The sequence below is a fragment of the Vanessa atalanta genome, chromosome 15 (assembly GCF_905147765.1).
Source record: "Vanessa atalanta chromosome 15, ilVanAtal1.2, whole genome shotgun sequence".
NCBI lineage: Eukaryota > Metazoa > Arthropoda > Insecta > Lepidoptera > Nymphalidae > Vanessa > Vanessa atalanta.
Window position 1 is genome coordinate 10,668,268 of NC_061885.1, and position 18,859 is coordinate 10,687,126.

The 18,859-nt window shown below is 36.2% G+C and overlaps 1 protein-coding gene across 2 annotated transcripts; it reads right to left on the minus strand.

Annotated features, from left to right (window-relative positions):
- Positions 1 to 558: 558 nt before the first annotated feature.
- On the minus strand, positions 559 to 14,575 carry LOC125069186 (myc proto-oncogene protein). Of its 2 annotated transcripts, none has more exons than XM_047678586.1 (3): positions 14,293 to 14,575; positions 12,078 to 12,726; positions 559 to 4,119 (listed from the first exon to the last, which is right to left on the minus strand). In XM_047678586.1, exons 2-3 carry the CDS (start codon positions 12,616 to 12,618, stop codon positions 3,575 to 3,577), a joined length of 1,086 nt encoding a protein of 361 aa, XP_047534542.1. In that variant the 5' UTR covers positions 12,619 to 12,726; positions 14,293 to 14,575; the 3' UTR covers positions 559 to 3,574. The 2 variants fall into 2 exon arrangements, with proteins under 2 accessions (XP_047534542.1, XP_047534544.1); XM_047678588.1 differs by lacking the exon at positions 14,293 to 14,575 and adding an exon at positions 12,815 to 12,956.
- Positions 14,576 to 18,859: the final 4,284 nt, after the last annotated feature.

Below are 18,859 nucleotides of genomic sequence, written 5' to 3' on the forward strand. Positions count from 1 at the left end.
CGTCATACAGCCAAGTGCTTATCATAGTATTTCACGTGAACTTCCATGTGTCACGTGGAAGTGTTTGTTTTGATAGTTAATATAACGCGTCAAGTGAATGTTGTTTAGATAATATACAAAACAATATACTTTCTCTATTTCTAGATATAGTGATATCGGCACTTAAATGAAATCCTGAATATAATTGCATCTTATCTTGATGTTAATAAACATTTGTAGTAAAATGTAGCTTGGCTGTCATTAATTTAATTCAGTTCATCATATTCTATAGGAAATAACTTTAGAATCGTTAACTCAAATAATTAGCCTATTTTTTAATTTCTATTGAAAATAAAATTTGAATACTGATTAATTAGGTAAGCTTAAGAATATCTGACAGTTATTTTCAATTTCAATATATTTTTAAATCACTTAGTTAGTATATTAATGAGAATTTTTTATTTTAATTGTATGATTTATAATTGTGCTGGCAAAACGTATTATGTATTCATTTCATTTTTTAATTCTGTAGGTCAAACTTATAATTAAAAGGGAAATATTTAAATAAAAATCATAATATATTTTTTTTCAGTCGAACTAAGCAGAGTTTAAGAAACAGTACCCCAACAGTACCACCCAGGTACAAAAAAATCACAGAATCTGAACGTCAATTTAACCATCCCCCCGGATATACCAAAAAAGTATAAAAATCACAATCTAATAGCCAACTGTTTCTGAGCTCTGCACATTCCGACTTATCATTTATTTCCATATTTAATGATTATCTTAAGGTTTTGATACACATAATTAAGGAACAAAAACCAAAAAACTTTTCTCCTCATAATAATAGTATCCAAAAAAAAACTCAGACGTGGTAAGTACAGATGTGTTTTTGTAATTTTAAACGCCGCTTCAAAGATTGCAAAGTGCAACATTAATGTTAGGCGGAATCTATTTTACATCCTGCATTCTCTGTAGCGGCGTACAAGCAACCGTCGCCTGCGAACCGCGGGATCTCTGCGTCATCGTTTCCCGACATTTTAAACAAAAGAAAACCAATCGGCTTATAAAATCTCTACATCTCTCGACTGGTCTCAATCCGCAGGTGACGGTTAGATGTTCCACCTTACATAAGGATACTATACAAAGAAAAAGTAATAAAAATTAAACTATAACATGACTTAATCATCCCAACCTTATTTATAAAATATACAAAACCAAAGTTGCTATGTATTTTTTTTTTTTCTATTCATATTTTCCATTTGGCAGTGGTGGAAATGTGCCTTGTCACAAATAATGTGCATTGCTTTCGCTTTAATTATCTCGATCTGTCCTACCAAATATAAAGCTGTCATTTCTTACTATTATTATACCATTAACTTACTGACTTTTCCTTATGTAAACGTTATTTTCCATTAAACACCGTATGAAACCAATGTTACTTTAAAATAACTAAATCATTATTATCTTTATTATTTATGTCAAGATTAACAAAAAAAAAATTAAATGCAGGTACAACATTCGAGAATTCGTAACTCTCCAGTTATGAAAAAATTAAACAATTACTAGAAAAAAAAACTTGTTTATAAAAAAAAAAAGATGACATACATCTATGATCTAGTTCCTATTATGTACATTATACGCCTAGTGGAAGATAAACTGCGAATCTTTAACACGATAAATATAAACCTCCTCGTGTACCACTACTTTACTTATAAGAACAACACTATATCCCTACAATAATATTTCTCACAAAAAAATATTTCTTGCAACTAATTCGAGTATAAACCTAATATTATCTATATATGTATATGTACACAGCAAGGCACATTCCGCACACAATTAAAGCCTTCAAACGTACAATTCTGCTGACCATGTGCATGATAAAACATCAACCTTTGAAAAGCCTGACCAGAAAAAAAAACGGCGTCCATTATATATTTATAATCTATGCCAAATCCAGTCCGGCTTAAAATTAATATTTCCAGCCAGGCTTTCACTTTCAACTTTATCATAACTATCGCGAGTACATCACTAACTTACTGCAATAAAATATAATATACGTAATAATAAAGAAAATGCAAATTTTCTATTAGTAGGTACTATGAGGAACTATTTCGTGGTTATTTTTATGTTAAAGCCCAATACGGGCGAACTGTAATCGTAGGTCATGATGTTATTATCAAAATACACAGTCTATTTTTAATGAACGGACATTTGTCACTGAGATTATTATTTTCACTGAATCAAAGTTAGTAACTTAACTAAGTTTAAAAAAAAATCCATTCTATTATTGCGTCCATATTACTATCCATATGGATAAAATAAAATCTGTATACACTAAAGCAAAGTAATAATTATGATACATATACAATAGTCAATAATGAAAGTGCAAATTTATTCACCTTTTAACGCGCATACTAATTATTTTCGATTGTCCATTTGTTTGCTGTTTTTGTCTGTGGCATCACTATGAAAAAAAGGCGCGAAAACAATTAGTCGCACGCCATTTTATGATATATTCATTCATACAATAATATAAACAATTGTGTTATGAAATGCATTTTATAAAGGTGCAATATTAACGAATATGAATTAGCTCGAAAATGGTCCAAGTTGTCGAAAATTTCACAAAGATGTTTTATTTTACAGTGATTCTGAGTTAATTGCGCGACGTATATTTAAAAAAAAAACATTAAAAGTGTTAAAATTTACAAAATAACAAAAACACTACAAAAAACCGTAAGCGAACTAATCTAAGTGTACACTTATAATAATATCAAGTTAAAACAATATTGATATCACTACCCTGCTCTCGCGAATTTTAACGTCGAGACGCGGGATAAAAAGAAAATCCTACGAACCGGGCCGAAAACATATATAGTGGCCAGCGCCTCTAGAACTTTCCGTAAAGCCAACAACAACCTTCTGCCAGCCTAACTAATAAATTCAAGACTATCGTCACTCTACCAATCTAATTTACAGTATTCACGAAGTGCGATTCAAACGCACCGCTATTAGTGCACGGCCTATCGTTACTTACTCAAGAGAGGGTTCAGTAAAAAACACTAATCACTGTCGAAACATAAAACATTGAAGACATTTTGATCAACATGATCGTCTGTCTGCAGTATGTCAACGATAAATTACTTTTAGTGAATTAAAAAACGTTTCAGAGGTAAAACCAGTCTACTAGTTCACAAAGCAGTCTGTAACTATTTAAGAAGTTTACTGAAGACGTTGGATTTATAGAAAGCAGCTTTATGGCTCACTTTGGCACTGCAAAACGTTGTTTGAGCAAAACAAACCCGCGGTTATCGTGACACGACTACATTAACGCGCATCCTCACAGAAGCAGAGTAAGCCGTAAAAGCTGATAATATACAACTACAATACGACTTCGTTGCGAAAAGATCGATTGCAATCAAACGGCCGCGACGAAGACATCAGGACATTCGTCGCGGTACCTATTGTACAAATCCTAACGTACGCGTACGTTTCCATGACTTAATAGAAAGTTACCAGTCCATAAGAGTCGCGAGGAGAAGACCGGGCCTCTCAAACGAAACGGTCACCAGTGTTTCACACACGACGCTCAGTACGGGCGATAACGTGACGCTAACATCGTCCGCAGTTTTTTCAATTTGGCTACCAATTTGTTCTGCTGCTTTTTAAGGTACTCCCTCTCTAGCTCCTCGTCTCGTAGTTTGCGGCAGAGGGAAGCGGCCTCTCGCAGAATCACTACTTTCGGCGCTCGCTCCTTGTCTCTAGTGGCAGGGATTTGCTTCTTTAGTTCATCGAAGAGGTTTTTGAGACCGATACGTCTTAAGCGTTCCATATCGTTATGGATCGAACGGCGCTCGATTTCAGGGGATTCTGCTTCCGAATCCGTGTCGGTGTTAGAGCGACCTCTTCTGCCGGGACCTCTCCGCCGGCGGGGCACTGAGGCCGATGGCATAGTCGTTGGTGGTATTAGACGTTTTCTAGCGGGTGGTCTCGTCATAACGTTCTCAACGGTACACTGTATATGATGCCGTTCCTGGACGGAAGGCACTCGTGGCAAAGAGTCCACACGCAATTGCGATGTTGAGGCCAGTGGTTGTTGTGAAGTCCCAAGTGACACCACATCGATTTCCTCCTCTGCAACAATAGAGAATGTGTTTAGAACAAAAAAAATATATATTTACAAGGAATTTGTCCTTCTAACTCGTTATTCTTAAAACTATTTTAAATTATCACCTAATGAATTGTCGTTAGCTTTATCATAAAAATATCTAGAAATATACCTTATTTTTATAGTTTTATAAATAAAACCCGCATTAACCGTTACATATCTCGCATACTTTCATTCATAGTGCGTTCATTACGTTCGCATCACCATAAAAGGCGGGCGATTGTCATAGCGGCGCCTATATAGATATACGAGTGCGGGACTAGATGTAGCCGAGGCGGGATGCGATTGCAGTAGTCAGGTGGCTGGGGGGCTGTAGGTGTGGGGAAGGGGGGAGGGCGTCGACCCCGTCGTACTACCGCAGCGTCTGTCGACATCGATCCAGACGCCTGACGTCACGCCTATTCGCGCCAAAACTAGAGCGCGTGCGCGGTTTCTGCCGCAGCGTCCACACTCAATGGACGTTCGGATATCAACCGGTGGACACGCTTTCCGGCATCAATTTAGCCGTATTGTATTAGTTTCCACTGAATCTTTTTATTGACACGGAATAAGCACCATTTCGTAAAAAAAAACGATACTTCATATTTGTATTAAGATATTATATTGTTTTTAATTTTTTAAACTAAGTTTGAACGCTTCGGAATACATAAAAAAATAAATTTAAATGTATGTGGCAGACGTACGGAGTTGGTGGCGTCAATGGTAACTGCCTCAACACGGGCGCCTCCCTAATATTATATACCTGCTTTTTCTAGAGCAAAAGCCACAGGGCTAAAACTCCCAAATGTACAGGATAATTATTGTTTAGAATATAGATTAAATATATTACTGTTAAGGTGTAATTCTATGCCAACGGAAACTCGGCCTGAATTCCATAGTTTTGCAATGATCGCATTGCTGCGAAAATGCTGTCGAGGGCGGCATAAAGGCGACATTGTATTTCTATGAATGAGTGAGGTAAGTAGTAAGTGGGTAAAGGCATCGTGTTCGACTACGGATGTAGTAGAGCAGTTATTCGGCCGTGTCGTATTTACTCCACGCTGCAAGTTTCGCGGAAATCATCGTATGCAACCGCACTATCCGGTTACACTAACAAATAATTATGTCAGCGACTCATTGTGATTAAAGTCGCCCGACTCGGCTCCGCTAGCTAGGAGTCGTTAAACACTGGCCGAGAATTTCTGATTACATCCTAACTACTGAAAATAGAAACAAGTTACGTGGGCAGCTGTTCGATTACAAAACGGCGCACGATTCAGGGACGCACGTTTAATTTGCAAATACGCAGTTGGAAAAAACGCATAATCGACCAAAGTGACGATAAATTTACACACCAACGCGATCTTTTTATTTGATTTCCGCATAGTTACGCGTATGCTTATCGCGGTGGCGCGTCGATCTAATTCTGTCCCGCGTTGGCGCCTGTCGTCAAACACGGCTCACATGACGTCTAAATGTAGGCGTGGAGGATCCATTGTGTTGGGAGTCGATTTTCTCTTTCTCTGGCGTCGACGCGATTAACGGACGCTCGAGAGTATTTGTTTCAGCTCTGCGTGTAAGCGATACGCCCCGTATTGTGCGCCAGGCTCCGGTCTAGTGCATATCTATTATATCGACATCACTCGAGATACGGCTCTCTGATCTACCGCCGCTCCATTTCTAAACCTTACTACAGATAATCCGCTTTTTATTGTCTGCCGACTTCGGAACGTGGTAAAACTGCCAGTATTCGAGACGAGCGTCTTATTACAATCTTTGTATAGTCTGTTTAGACTACACGGGAACATCAAGTTCTAAATTTAAGTTTAGTTACGGTTCGGCCATAAAATCTCGTTGAGGAGCATCGTTTCCCGATAGCATCTTATAATGCTAAAAGATAAGTAAAAATAAACATGATATCGAATCAGTTGAATTACTCCTTTCGTACTCGGCTCCCCAACTCGAGATGTGATTAGTCACAATTTCTATGTACCGTCTGTCTTACCGTGAGAAATACAATGAGTCATAGATTCGCAGTTAACCGCATACCGTTTGCAACGAGACACCGTAGACATAATTAGTCGCAATAGTTCTAAACTCAATTGAACAATTAATGAGATGTTATCAACAGTTCCCTGAACAAAAGATGTGCTCGGCGTCAATACAACTTCCTTAATTACGTAACACTTAACGAAACCAAATGTTTGCAAACAATGTTATTCCAATTACATTCGCGACGAAAAGTTTGTTCAAGTTTCATTTCGCGTCGTAGAGCATAGAGCTTAAAATAGACACAAGCATGTATAAAATTTAATTTAAATAATGTCTATGCTACGGAGTCATTTCAGGTTTTGTTTTTTAATTAAATTTGCTTCAATTACGGTCCGCATTATCTATGAGTCATTTGAAAAGAGGACCGATCTGATCGCCTCTAAAACAATTTATGCTATACCGTAAATTATATCCGTGTAGGACGTCTTGAGAGAAAGTTCGCGATCTTTAGAAGATTGTTTAATTAAGCGAGCAAGGCGATTGGCATTAGTCGCCATTTCGCCAGAATTTAATGGGCAAAATCTCCCCTAACAACTTGGAAAATACCATTATAAGTTTAAAATTATAACAAGTTGCACCAAAGATTTAGCAGGGGTTTCAATGTAAAATCTTTCCGTTTTGATTTGGATTGTTTCAATATGTTCATAGTTTAAGTGTTAGGAAGGGTTGGGTTAGTCTCGACAGTGGCCGTGCTATCCAGAATGGAACGCAATACAATGATGTCGTCAGGTGTGACCTGTTAAGACGGAGGCCACACGCTCCGCTGGCCACGATCCGAGGCCAAGTTCACTGGCATTTGAGAGCGATAATTAAAAATTATCGTGACGCGCTCGCGGCTCACGCCATCTTATACAGGCTGTTTGATAAAGCCGCCGTATTTTGAAAAAATAAATAAATAAAAAAAAACTTATTTGAGAGCTGCATCGAGACGGCCTAATGGACTAACGCTGCAAACGGTTACGAGGAAATGACGGAGCATTTTTTAAAACTACAACAAACTTTTCAAGCAGGTTATATTATAGGGCTTTGATTATCAATTGACAAAACACCGACCATTAAATGTGCACTAGCATATTTTGTAACGATTGCGTTAGAATTTCTTACGACTGATAAGAACGTTATGATAAAAGGCGAAACATCTGTCCTTGAGTTTTTATAACTTTGCATTCACCTGATAAGTCGCGTTACTTATAATTTAATAACCACCTGTACGTGTATCTGATAGGATGTAGCCGATGCTAATTAGAATAAGAGAGGCCGTGCCAGTTCCTAAGCCGTTGTTTAATAATTATTATAGGAAACGTGCCCAATTATCTTTTTTCATTCAAGCGGAAACGTCTTATTTTTAATTAAAAGATAAGATAAAATTATAGCTTCCTCGGTGTTGAGAGACCTAAGCGCTCGCTCACACCCGCGCTAGTTTAGCATAGCGGACAGTCCGCCCATATACGTATGCGAAGGAACTTTTAAACCGGCGGCCTACATGCGGCCGTATAGGTATTTCTGGCATATTACGCAACTAAGAAAAGTCGGTCATCTCTGTTGTGGTAACTACTTGAGACTGGGTGCCTGCTATAATAGACGGTGGTAATTTATGGCGAATCGATTGGTTTAATGCGGCCTTGACGAGGTTCGTGCGGAAGTTCATGGACGCGCGCGTGTGCGTAAAAACTTCTGTTTCGATGGGCCGATCCACAGTTTATAATTTTAATAATGAATTCAAGGGACTTTATAAACAGTGAATATGATAATATAAATTATTCTTTTGTGCCAAAATTTAAAATTCGATACCGAATTTTACAAAGGACAAATTAATTAAAACAAATCTTTTGAAATAAATGTAAAACAATAGTTTATGCACATAAATTGGCCAAAAGCGTTAATGACGAAAATCGCATGCATAATTGACTAAAATTATTTGTTACCAAGTTAAATTAATTATAATACAAAGCCTAGCATTGACCTATCAAAATAAAATGTCACATAGCGCAGTAGTCAGACATACGACATCTCATCTTGTCGACCGCAGTTATATTTCCGGATTATTATTTTTTCATGTTTAAAACTGGTTATTCTTGCGTCATTAATAACCATTTTCGTCTATCAAAGACCACACCCATTATCGATGTCAAATTATTATCAAAATTATCATTATTAATTCAGTGAATAATTTAAATTATTCAATGAAAAAATTTTGATGCGTTGTTCTTAAATTGGTTTTATTGACTATTTTTTCTCCTGACAAACGGTGAATTAAGTAGAAAAATGTTCTATGACGTATTATGTTGGTACTGCATTTTTGTGCTATAATTTATTCAAACAAGTTCGCGTTGATGTTTTACGTAGTTACACCGTACTATTTGACGTACTAAAAATGTATTCAAGGAAAATTACCTTAACATAAATATACATTCAAAATAGCAATAAGCGTCTTAAGTTTCTTAAACAAACGCTAAAGGTGTTAAAGGTTGTTACGTCGTATCAATCAATGAGTCGCGAAGGACACGACTAATTTATGTTACGATGGAAAATTAACGAATACGATAAAATGTTATATTTTATTATTTCTAAAAATTCAAAACGGCGAGATCAAGGTGAATACTTTTATTATCTTGTTGCCGTGTCGAGTATCATGCTTCAGTTGTATATTTAAGACGTTTTTCTTGATAAGACAATACAAATTTATGTTAGTGTGGCACGCTGTAATATTGTTATCGTCATTGATAGTTGATTCACGAAGGCCACGCAGAGGCCAATAAGGCATCGTCACTATTGACACAACCGTCCGTGGATTCTACATTGTATAAATCGATTCCGAACGCTTTAACATATATATTTCGATTATTCACTCGATATATCGATTTTATGGATAATGTGAACGCCGGTCATACTCGACGAACGAGTAACAGGAATTTCTATCTACAATCGCATATTGACCTAGTATTTCAAACATCTCGAACGCGAATCGACTTATCTACAGGCTGATAGGTTTCAAATATCTCAGTCGTACGATAAATACAAGGTCATTTCCACGATATTACTTCGTATATACATTTAACATATAAATTTAATTTAACAGGCGAGGCGTGGTGAATACACTTATCAGAGCTTGGCGACAATAAAGAAGCAAATTAAAGTTTTTTTCGTGATAAAGCAGTAAAATAAAACGACACCGAGGAATTTGTCACAGAGCCTATATATACGTCCGTATCTAGATCGGGCTTACATAATGAGAATGTGGCTGCAAGGCGGTGTAAGTATTGCGAGATTATGCGATTCGTATGTGTTGCAGATCTGAATAGGACACACATGGGCCCTGCAAATGTGACAGGCAGTTAGTAACAGAGTTAAGGCTAGGTTAGGCACTAAGTAATACAATATGTAGGTCGCAGCTTGAAATACCTAATGTAACCGTTCAAATTGCTTTAACTACGCGCCCGAGGCCATTTATTACGGTTAGCTAGTTGATAAAATGTAAAATCCTATATTGAATAAGATCGATAAATACTCAGGGACCCAATAAGCATATCAGATTAAAAAATTAACTCCATTCAACCGTTACTAGCAATTAACCTATTAATTTAGAACCATGTTAGAACAAGCCCTTATCTAAATAAAACACTCGGTAGTATGTTTTTACGTAGTCGTACGTGATTGAATTGCAACATAAGTGAAAAAATGTTATGTCAGATTGAATATGATCAGCTTGAATTCAATATTGCAATTGGAATGCTTGCGGCCCGCCACTGATTGATACTGTTTGGGGCAGAACCGGATCTCACGGCCTGAATAACCTTAAAGAAACTGACAATATCCATAAGTCGCCCCACTTAAATCACCTACTTAACGGGAACGAGAATTTAAATGTCATAAATCATGTTTGCGAACGCGCAATCTATCAAGATAATATGCGGGTCAAAAGCACCTAGCGCTTATCAGTCCAGAGTCTATTAGGTTACCCGCGTTAATAATAACAGCGCCACCGCCGCGTTGCAAAACTTTTACAGGAACTTTACGATTTTAAATAAAACGAAACGTTCAATTCTCAAAGAATCGTCGACGCTACGGCGTTCAACGTTTGTTAATAAAGATGATTTATTATCAAGCGCCCGGCGATTAACAGTAGGTAAATAAAGCGCTGTAAAAACAGACCGATAAAATGTACACGTATTTACAGAACATAGGTACTACGGCGGAAAAATGTGATAACTTCGACGATACTCGCAGCGGTTACGCGCGATAATACACCGCGTGCGTCGTAAAATTTCCCGCGCTCGCCAGACAGTGCTGTGGCGTTCCGGTTTTAATCGATATTCGTAAAGAATTGTAATTATGAGCTTTAATGGATGTTTCCGAGATATAGCCGTCTATCAAATTGTCATCCGTCCGGCCTAGACATGGCAGTACCGCGTCTCAAACCGGTCCGGCGAGCCGCGAGCTCAACTTCAATGAGATTCCATTTCATTCCGTTGCATTCTTATAGGAATAACGGATCGGACGAGCTGAGACTCGCCGAGAATGCAAACCTCGATTTATTTATAACATGCAATTAGATATTCGATTGCCTAGTTTAGATTATATTGAATACGTATAAAACAGCATTTATGAAGTTATGAGCGATGTGCGAACATAAATCCATCGCGACCTTACGCTGAGCTATCAGCTATGGAGTTAGTGCAGAAACGATTTAGACACAATGTAGTTGTAATGTTGCATGTAATGTGTGCGACACATTTGCCTAAGGTCGTAAGTACTTAAAATAAAACGCAAATTAAAAGGCGCGTTACGGTATCACGCTTTCCATTGTTTCATGACTTTCAAATTTTTTTAATGAAATTAAGAGAATATTTTCTAGCAAGACATTCTCCTATACGCGTTCGGATTTAACTATTTCAATGCACCCATTCAAGCGTGACCGAACTGTTCCTGAGATAAATCTATACTTTCCAAAGGCAGGTTTTAGTAACGTAAATCGATTCAATCGATCACTAGAACATTATATCTTTTAAAATTCGAATCGAAATTCAAACGATAGATATTAACTTTTGGTAACACGTTCATCATTTTTATTGGTCGTCCAGACTGCGAGGATGTTAACCTTAACCCCAGGACCGGGATGCGTCAATGTCGGGACGTCCCGGTCGACGTTCCTACGACCTCTGTAGTCCCGGGAAAAGGACGGGAGCTGAAGTCGGCATTAAAACCAATTAAACAAGTCAATCTCAGGATAAGACGGTCGGGATATTAAGGAAGGTTGAGACGTTCAAGGTCGAAGGCGAAGGTTCCGGAAGCGGGTGCGTCTAGACGGTGGGACGGGGGGTAGGGAAGGGGCCGCGGTCGATACGCAGTTTCCCGCGCTCTTGTCGCGACGCCTGCGTCCTGAGAGTCGCGACCCGCTCCCATCTTGCCGTATTCTTCAATCCCCAATTACTAGTTAGTACAACTTTCGTAGGGTTTACTAGTAAATAACAGCCTTGCGCTTTGAAATATTACAAGTTATTCCTTGCGAACATCGAACCGTATTTGTTTTATTAGTATGTCCAATCATGATTATACATTATTATTAATTAAAAACCGAGTTGAATAACTGACGAGTTATATTTTAGACTTTGTAACGCTGTAACAGTGAGGTGTCAATAGATAGTGCGATTTTCGATAAGTCAACGCGTCCCTGAAATGTCCGCTACATTTAAATTTTAAATCCGACCAACATCGTTCTGACATATTAAAGCGACCGACATAAATTTTATAACATGAATTCGGTGTCACGATCGTATTTTATCGATTATATTAGATTACATCAGCGTAAATTAACTTGAAAATTAATTATGATAAAATACTAAGATTTCTCTAAACATTAAGTAAAGCAAACAGTAGAAAAAAAAGTAAATACCTGATTCGCACGAGTCAGAAGGTGTTTGAACTCCAAGGCAGTCGAAGTGCTGACGAGCGAGGGTGTACGAGTGGTCCGCCGCGACGGCCGCAGAGTCCCGCAAAAGCCGGAGAGCGGTCCCGGCTACGTCTACAGCATGTCGGAACTGCGGATGCTCATCACCATCCAGTGAAGGCGGCGTCTCCGGCCGGGGTGGCGAAGTATCCCGTCGCAGCAGACTCTGACCAGGCGTGGCCGTTATCAAATCAGACGGCACGAACGTGTTGCTTGGATGCACGGAGTCTATACATGAGCCAGCCCACATGCAATCATGGTGCACTATGTTGTCTTTGTGCTCCTCTGGAGTCTCAGTAATCCTCCAATCCACGTCGCTGTCTTGTAAGATGTTGGTTAAATTCGCCGGTGGGACCAAGTCGAATCTTTCAGTTTCGTATTGCACTTGAGTCCAGAACTCCGACGTTTGAGTCAACTCCATTGACTCTTCGTCCAGCGTCTCCCATACGTCGAACTGAAGTATGTGGGCGTCGATTGGCGTCGACATTTTGTATAACTAAAGCCTAACTAGTTTTAAAGCTAAGACGAACTCGTCGATATCACAGTGGCCTCTTATCACAAGGACGATGCGCGCGATGGGTTCCACGCACACCGTCTGCAACAAAAGAGAAATACACTTAATACAACACTATTACTAGACTTCACCATGTCATACAACTATTTAAAAAAAAAAAAGTATTGACCACTTGTTGTGACTGTCCTATTGTTCTAAGTCCTCGATGCGTAATTCGTAGTAAATTTGTAAAAAATCAGATTAAAAAAAGAAAATAAACACGAGGGGTGTTGACCCCTGTTATTTACAAACAGGATACACGCTAGCACTACTAGACAGTTAACTATGAACTGGTCTGTTTGAAGCCCGAATGTAGACTGAAGTCTGGATTGGGGCAACAACTGTTTTAAAGGGTACATCGGCCTTGAAGCATATCCCAATTCATACAACAATTAGCTATTGTCCCATGAGCCCTCCTAAGTATTTTTTTTTAATTTTCTACCTGAGGATGAGGGCGTGCGGATATTCCGCGAATTCGACAATGCTAGGTAGAAATTATAAAAAAAATGGCTTTTGTTTACAAGTGCATAATGGCGCGAAACTGATGTTTACAAATAAAACGAACGCAAGTTGTAGTTTTCCCGCTATTTTGTATTTTCCTTAGTAAATACATAGTACATAATAATTATGTCCATAGTATTACGAATGCCATATACCTATGCATACAGAATACATATGTATTTTGTTCAATAACAAACGTATTGTCGTACACGTATAGTGTATTTGAACATTGTACATATTTGAAAAAATATACAACATAAGTAAATTTGCGTTGAGTAAATTTAACAGCTAAATAGTAACAAGTTTTGAAAAACATTTTTATAACTAAATTTTGTACGTTATATAAAAATTTACATTTTATGTATAAAAAATTTATCGTTAATAACTAATTTTTTTATCAAAAATGGGGTGACATCCCATTTCTACATATTAAAAATACTAAAATATTTTCATGGTACATTCGATTTGAACAATTAATTTCGCGACAAAAAATATAACTATAGTATTGTTTTAAATTAACACATGAAAGATTGTGAAATAATAAATGTTTAATAAAAGTGATGTATTTTTTAATATCAATTATTAAGTTTTTTAATATTATCATAACCGTATTTTTTTAAGTTTGGTTAACGCTGTTAAGACTAATATTTATTAATATCTCACAATTCTAAATTTATACCTACATGTGAAATTTAATTTTTTTTTATATGAAATTTAACTTAGGAAATCGAATTTCTATATTTAAGTCTTATTTTTAGATACTAATATTTTATTTATTTATCAAACATTCATCGGCAAACTGAAAAAGTACCCACCAAAGTATTTAGTAAAAATGACAAACAGTCAGTGATTGTAAAATAATATTTGTTATTGCAAAAATATTTACTGCATTGCTTCGATACTAATGTTAGGAATTTGGATGCCGGCGTTTCGCAGAAACGTCCACTGAGCGCGGTTCGAAGCCGGCAACGCCCCGCCACTCTTCTACAATGAATAATCTAAGTATCTACCCGTACTTAATTGAACAATCACCGACGAAAACATTCGCATTTAATCAAAATATTTAGCACTAATACACTCATAATATTATAATTTAGTATCACTCACCAGAAAGTTTGTGCAAAACGCGATCCGACCTCAGCCGGCGAATTACACAATTTTACACAAGATTCTTCAGAATCTTCGACAAAGTTTTTTCCGCACGCACTGCGTAACACTCACTGAGAATATGCGGTTGGTTATACAGTGTAAATTAAATACGGTACTTCTTCCGAGACCTCCGATTGAGTTAGTCAAACACTGAAACATTATTCGGGTGCGGGCCGGTTCTAAGGAGAGCCGCGCGTGCTTTTCGTGTGGCGCCGTGAACACGACTAGTTGGCGAGGCGCGAGGTAGCAAGCGAGTAGCGGTCGCCGGTCGGCGGCGCTCGGGCGCTGACGCGGCGTGTGCCCCGCGCCCCTCGCGTCCTCACGCCGCACCGGCTAATTTGATGCCATTCACGAATACTCTGAAAATACGCCGCGTCCTGCATCATATTTTCAATCCACTGTATCCCTGATGAACCTTCTATAGATCTTAACACTAATTTTACAAGATTTCATAGTTATTATAGAGAGAATGAGGCGAGTTGTCCGGCGTCTCGCGGGGAGGAGGGGTGCACGAAGAAGGAAATCAGCGCAGCGGCATTCGACACAGACGTATGGAATATGGATGTGTGTGAAGTTAGTCGTACGGACGCGGTTTCTGTGGGTGGAAAATCGAGCTAGCTAGGTAGGTAGCTTAGCTTCGCTCTTCACTCGGCCGTCGTTCCTCTTCGAGGGAGAGCGTACGTCGCTTTGTTTTTTCACAGCTGCTGATATCGAAGCCAGTCGGTCGACATTCCTAAGTCGGCGGCTTATGGCGCGAAGCAAAAATACCTGAGTGGTTCTGATGAATTGCTAGGGTATTATTTATTAGTGAGCGTCTACGTAAACATTACAATTAATCGATGGTCAGAGGTATCCTGCATACTCAATGTCTACTTAATTTAAATTTATTATGTAACTATGGCAACATCTTAGAATATAACTTAGAACTATAAAATTATAATTAAAATTTAAAAACGATAAATTTACATATATATTTAAATACAGATGTGTAAATATATAACTATAGTTAGTTATTAATTAATAATTAAAGTTATCTTGAATGACGCTAAAATAATTATAAACAGAGATTTTAATCTCTGACACTTAAATCGTTATTATTCTTATAGTCACCACAATTAGGTTCGTTCATTATTTTACGATTCAATAAATAATTAGGTATTTGTCTAATACATATTTATAAATTAAATTTTAAATCTATGCGTGCACCCAATCCTACTTGCCCGCCAAAAGAGTCAATGACCCTAAATTCCTCACGTTGCATTCCCGCAGAAACAAAAAAAATACGCTCGTCAACGACGTCAACTTTGCAAAATATATTACGAGTTACGACTAAAGAACTTTTATTTTGATGTCAATAATAACAATTAACAACGATCGATTCCAAGTTTACTAAAGATAAAAGCTTCAATCGTATATCAATCTTTAATTAGCCAAAATATATCGAAATGCTGCAGGAGGTTTTATATTATTTTATTCGGAAGAAGTGTTTAGTGTTTGCATTGGATTATTTTTATACGATATTTTTTAATAATTATAAATAAATAGTTTTATTACAACTATTTTCATTAAATAATTGTCACGATAAAATTGATTGCAATTTTAGTGACTTGCATGTAACGTTTACTTATAAGTAAAACATATAGCCAATGCCTAATTATTAAAAAAAAATGCACGTAAAACAAAAAGAAATCTATTTCGAAATATAAAATTTAAAGAAGTTAATGTTTTGAATAAGACTTGTTTTTATTTACGAATTGTCTTAAATGCTATTGCCTGTTACTATGCGCGCTCCTCGTACGGAATAAAGGTATTCTGGCTTAGACGTAACCGTAGTCTATGGGTTCATTTTAAAAATAAATCTGTCTAATTATATTTATACCTGTCGTATAAGTTTTTCACTGCCGAATAACATTTACTTAATATGATAATATAAATAAATACAGGAAATTATATTTCATAACAGCTCAGAACAAATTATTTGGCGGTTCTTTTGTAAATGATGGGGCAAGAGGTAAATTACCTTCAGGCAGCTCGTCTTGTAGTTTCCTTTCATATAATTGTCGTTTTAATAAATTAATTAAATAATAATAAAATATGGATAAAAAAAAAATATTTTTTTTTTGTTGGTTCTCTTTGCTCTAATATTTTATACTTATAAGCCTATCTATACGTTTGTTTTATGTGTTAGAAATTATTGTGTAATTCAAATTAATATACTAAGTAATCCACAATTTAAAAAAAACATAATAGTTAAATTATAAATGAGCAAATATCGTTGAAGGTATCGTGGCATTTAATTTTTTTTTTTAAATAGATGTAATGAATGGAATATTTGCGTGCATTTAATTTAGATATATGACAACCTATCCTAACATGTACACGCCACTGATTTTAAATGACATACTTTGATTTTTTATCGCGTATAAAATAATACAGTACAGTGCATGGGACGTATACAACAAAAATAATTGTATTCACCTTAGCATCGATAGCACAAATATATTTTACTTATAAAAAAAACTCCCAATAATAAGAATTATAGAAAAATATCGTCAGTTTTTATTTTATTTAATAGTTATGCTTTCCCTAAAAAATAATTCAATTCATTATATAATTCATTATTATTATTAATTAGACAATTAATGATCATAATGAATTATAAAATATTACGGCGATGCGCCAAGCAGCGAACATAATCCCATTTTTTATTTGTCATTGGGTTTTTCTACCAATATTTGCAGTTGGAGTTAGGTTAGGTTATTTCGAAGTATAACTGACAACTGTTTTGGTTTATATATTAGAATTTATTGTTTAATTGTATTTTAAACAATATTGTGTTTTACAAAAAAAAAAAAAAACAAAAAACAAATGGACCACCCGATGGTAAGTGGCCACTACCGGCCATAGATATTGGCACTGTAAAATACTATACTTAACTATTACTTACATCACCAATTTGCCAACAAACTTGGGAACAGAAATGTTCTGTCCCTTGTGCCTGTGAGTTAGCCAGTCTAACTACACTGGCTCGATCAAACGGGAACATAACCACCAAATAGGAATTAGGATAATTAGCAGCCCGTAAATGTTCCCACTGCTGGGATGAAGGCCTCCTCTCCCTTTGAGGAGAAGGTTTGGAGCATATTCCATAGGAATTAGGATATAAATATATAATTAATGTCCATTTCCCTGTCCTGTGAATCACATACGGCTCTGATTAATATTGCTCAACTATTGTCTGCTGTTTGGATAGGGAAGTCGTATTAAAAAAGTATATTTAAGTAATTTACACGTGTAGCAAAGCGAGCGGATAGCAACTTGTATAAGGCAACTAATAGCGAAAGCTTTAAATCATTCTAAGCGGATTTTATGAGAACATTTCAAAAAACCAGTTTTATGTGAACAGTAATAATAATGGATATATCGATTTTTTTCTCTAATCCAAGTACTTACGTCGCTACAGAACCGTAGAGAAATTAGATCAAGCGCCCCGGTAACCGTAACCCTTTCAGTGAAAGTACCCTTCAATTAATTTTACATTCATTCGACCCTCTTCCCTAACAAAAAATAGATGCAGGAAGTGAAGGACGCTGAAGCAAGCCGAGTTTGACAGACAATATCTTGCCTAGACGAATCCGTTAAGCGATTCGCATCTCTATATATGAAGGAATAAGGAATATGTTTTATGGTAATTAAAAAATGTATTGTTATTTAAATAGGGCAGTGTCCGTTATAATCCGCTCAGCTTATGTTTATCTAGGGTTGACGAAATATGTCACATAAAATTTGACAAATAAGTTTTTATTGTGATGGATCAACTTGACTGCAAATTATTTATATTAGGTCAAAATTACCTGTCGTAATTTGTCTTTTATTAAGGACAGTCGTAAAACGCGTGAAATATTTTTTATAGCTCATTTAAAAACTCGTCAACGGTAACAAATCATAAAATAGTTATGTTATAACTGATTACCTGTTAGGAAGATTTAATAAGGCTTTAGGTGTTTTCATCATCGGCTAAGTGTAGGTATAATTTGTAATTCTTAAAAAGATAAAAAAAAAACTTTGAGTATTACGAAATATTACATAGAAGAATGAAATATCTATTTTTTAAATTAAATCTCATTTCGTTGTAATAAATTATATATAATTTTTAATACCAAGCAAAGTCTAATATTACGCTGACATTGCGCTTGTTACGTTTAGTGTCGATGACCTCACAGCCATGATGCCATATATATTTTTTAAATATTTGTCGATGTAGTTTACTAAAAAATAATAATAAATAAGAGTGTTATCGTAGTAAAAAAAAAACAGATAATTTGCATTTAAAAGAGAAAAATATCGATTGTCATTGATTTGAACTATTGTTTATCTGTGGTTTTTTTAATTTTATGTTATAGTAAATTTGTTAAATGTTGTCTAAGGTCATAATTTTTTCGTGAGGTTTTGTACTTTAGCAGATTATAAAAATAGGTATTACGAACGTCATAAATTTTAAGTAAGATGTATGATAGAAATATTT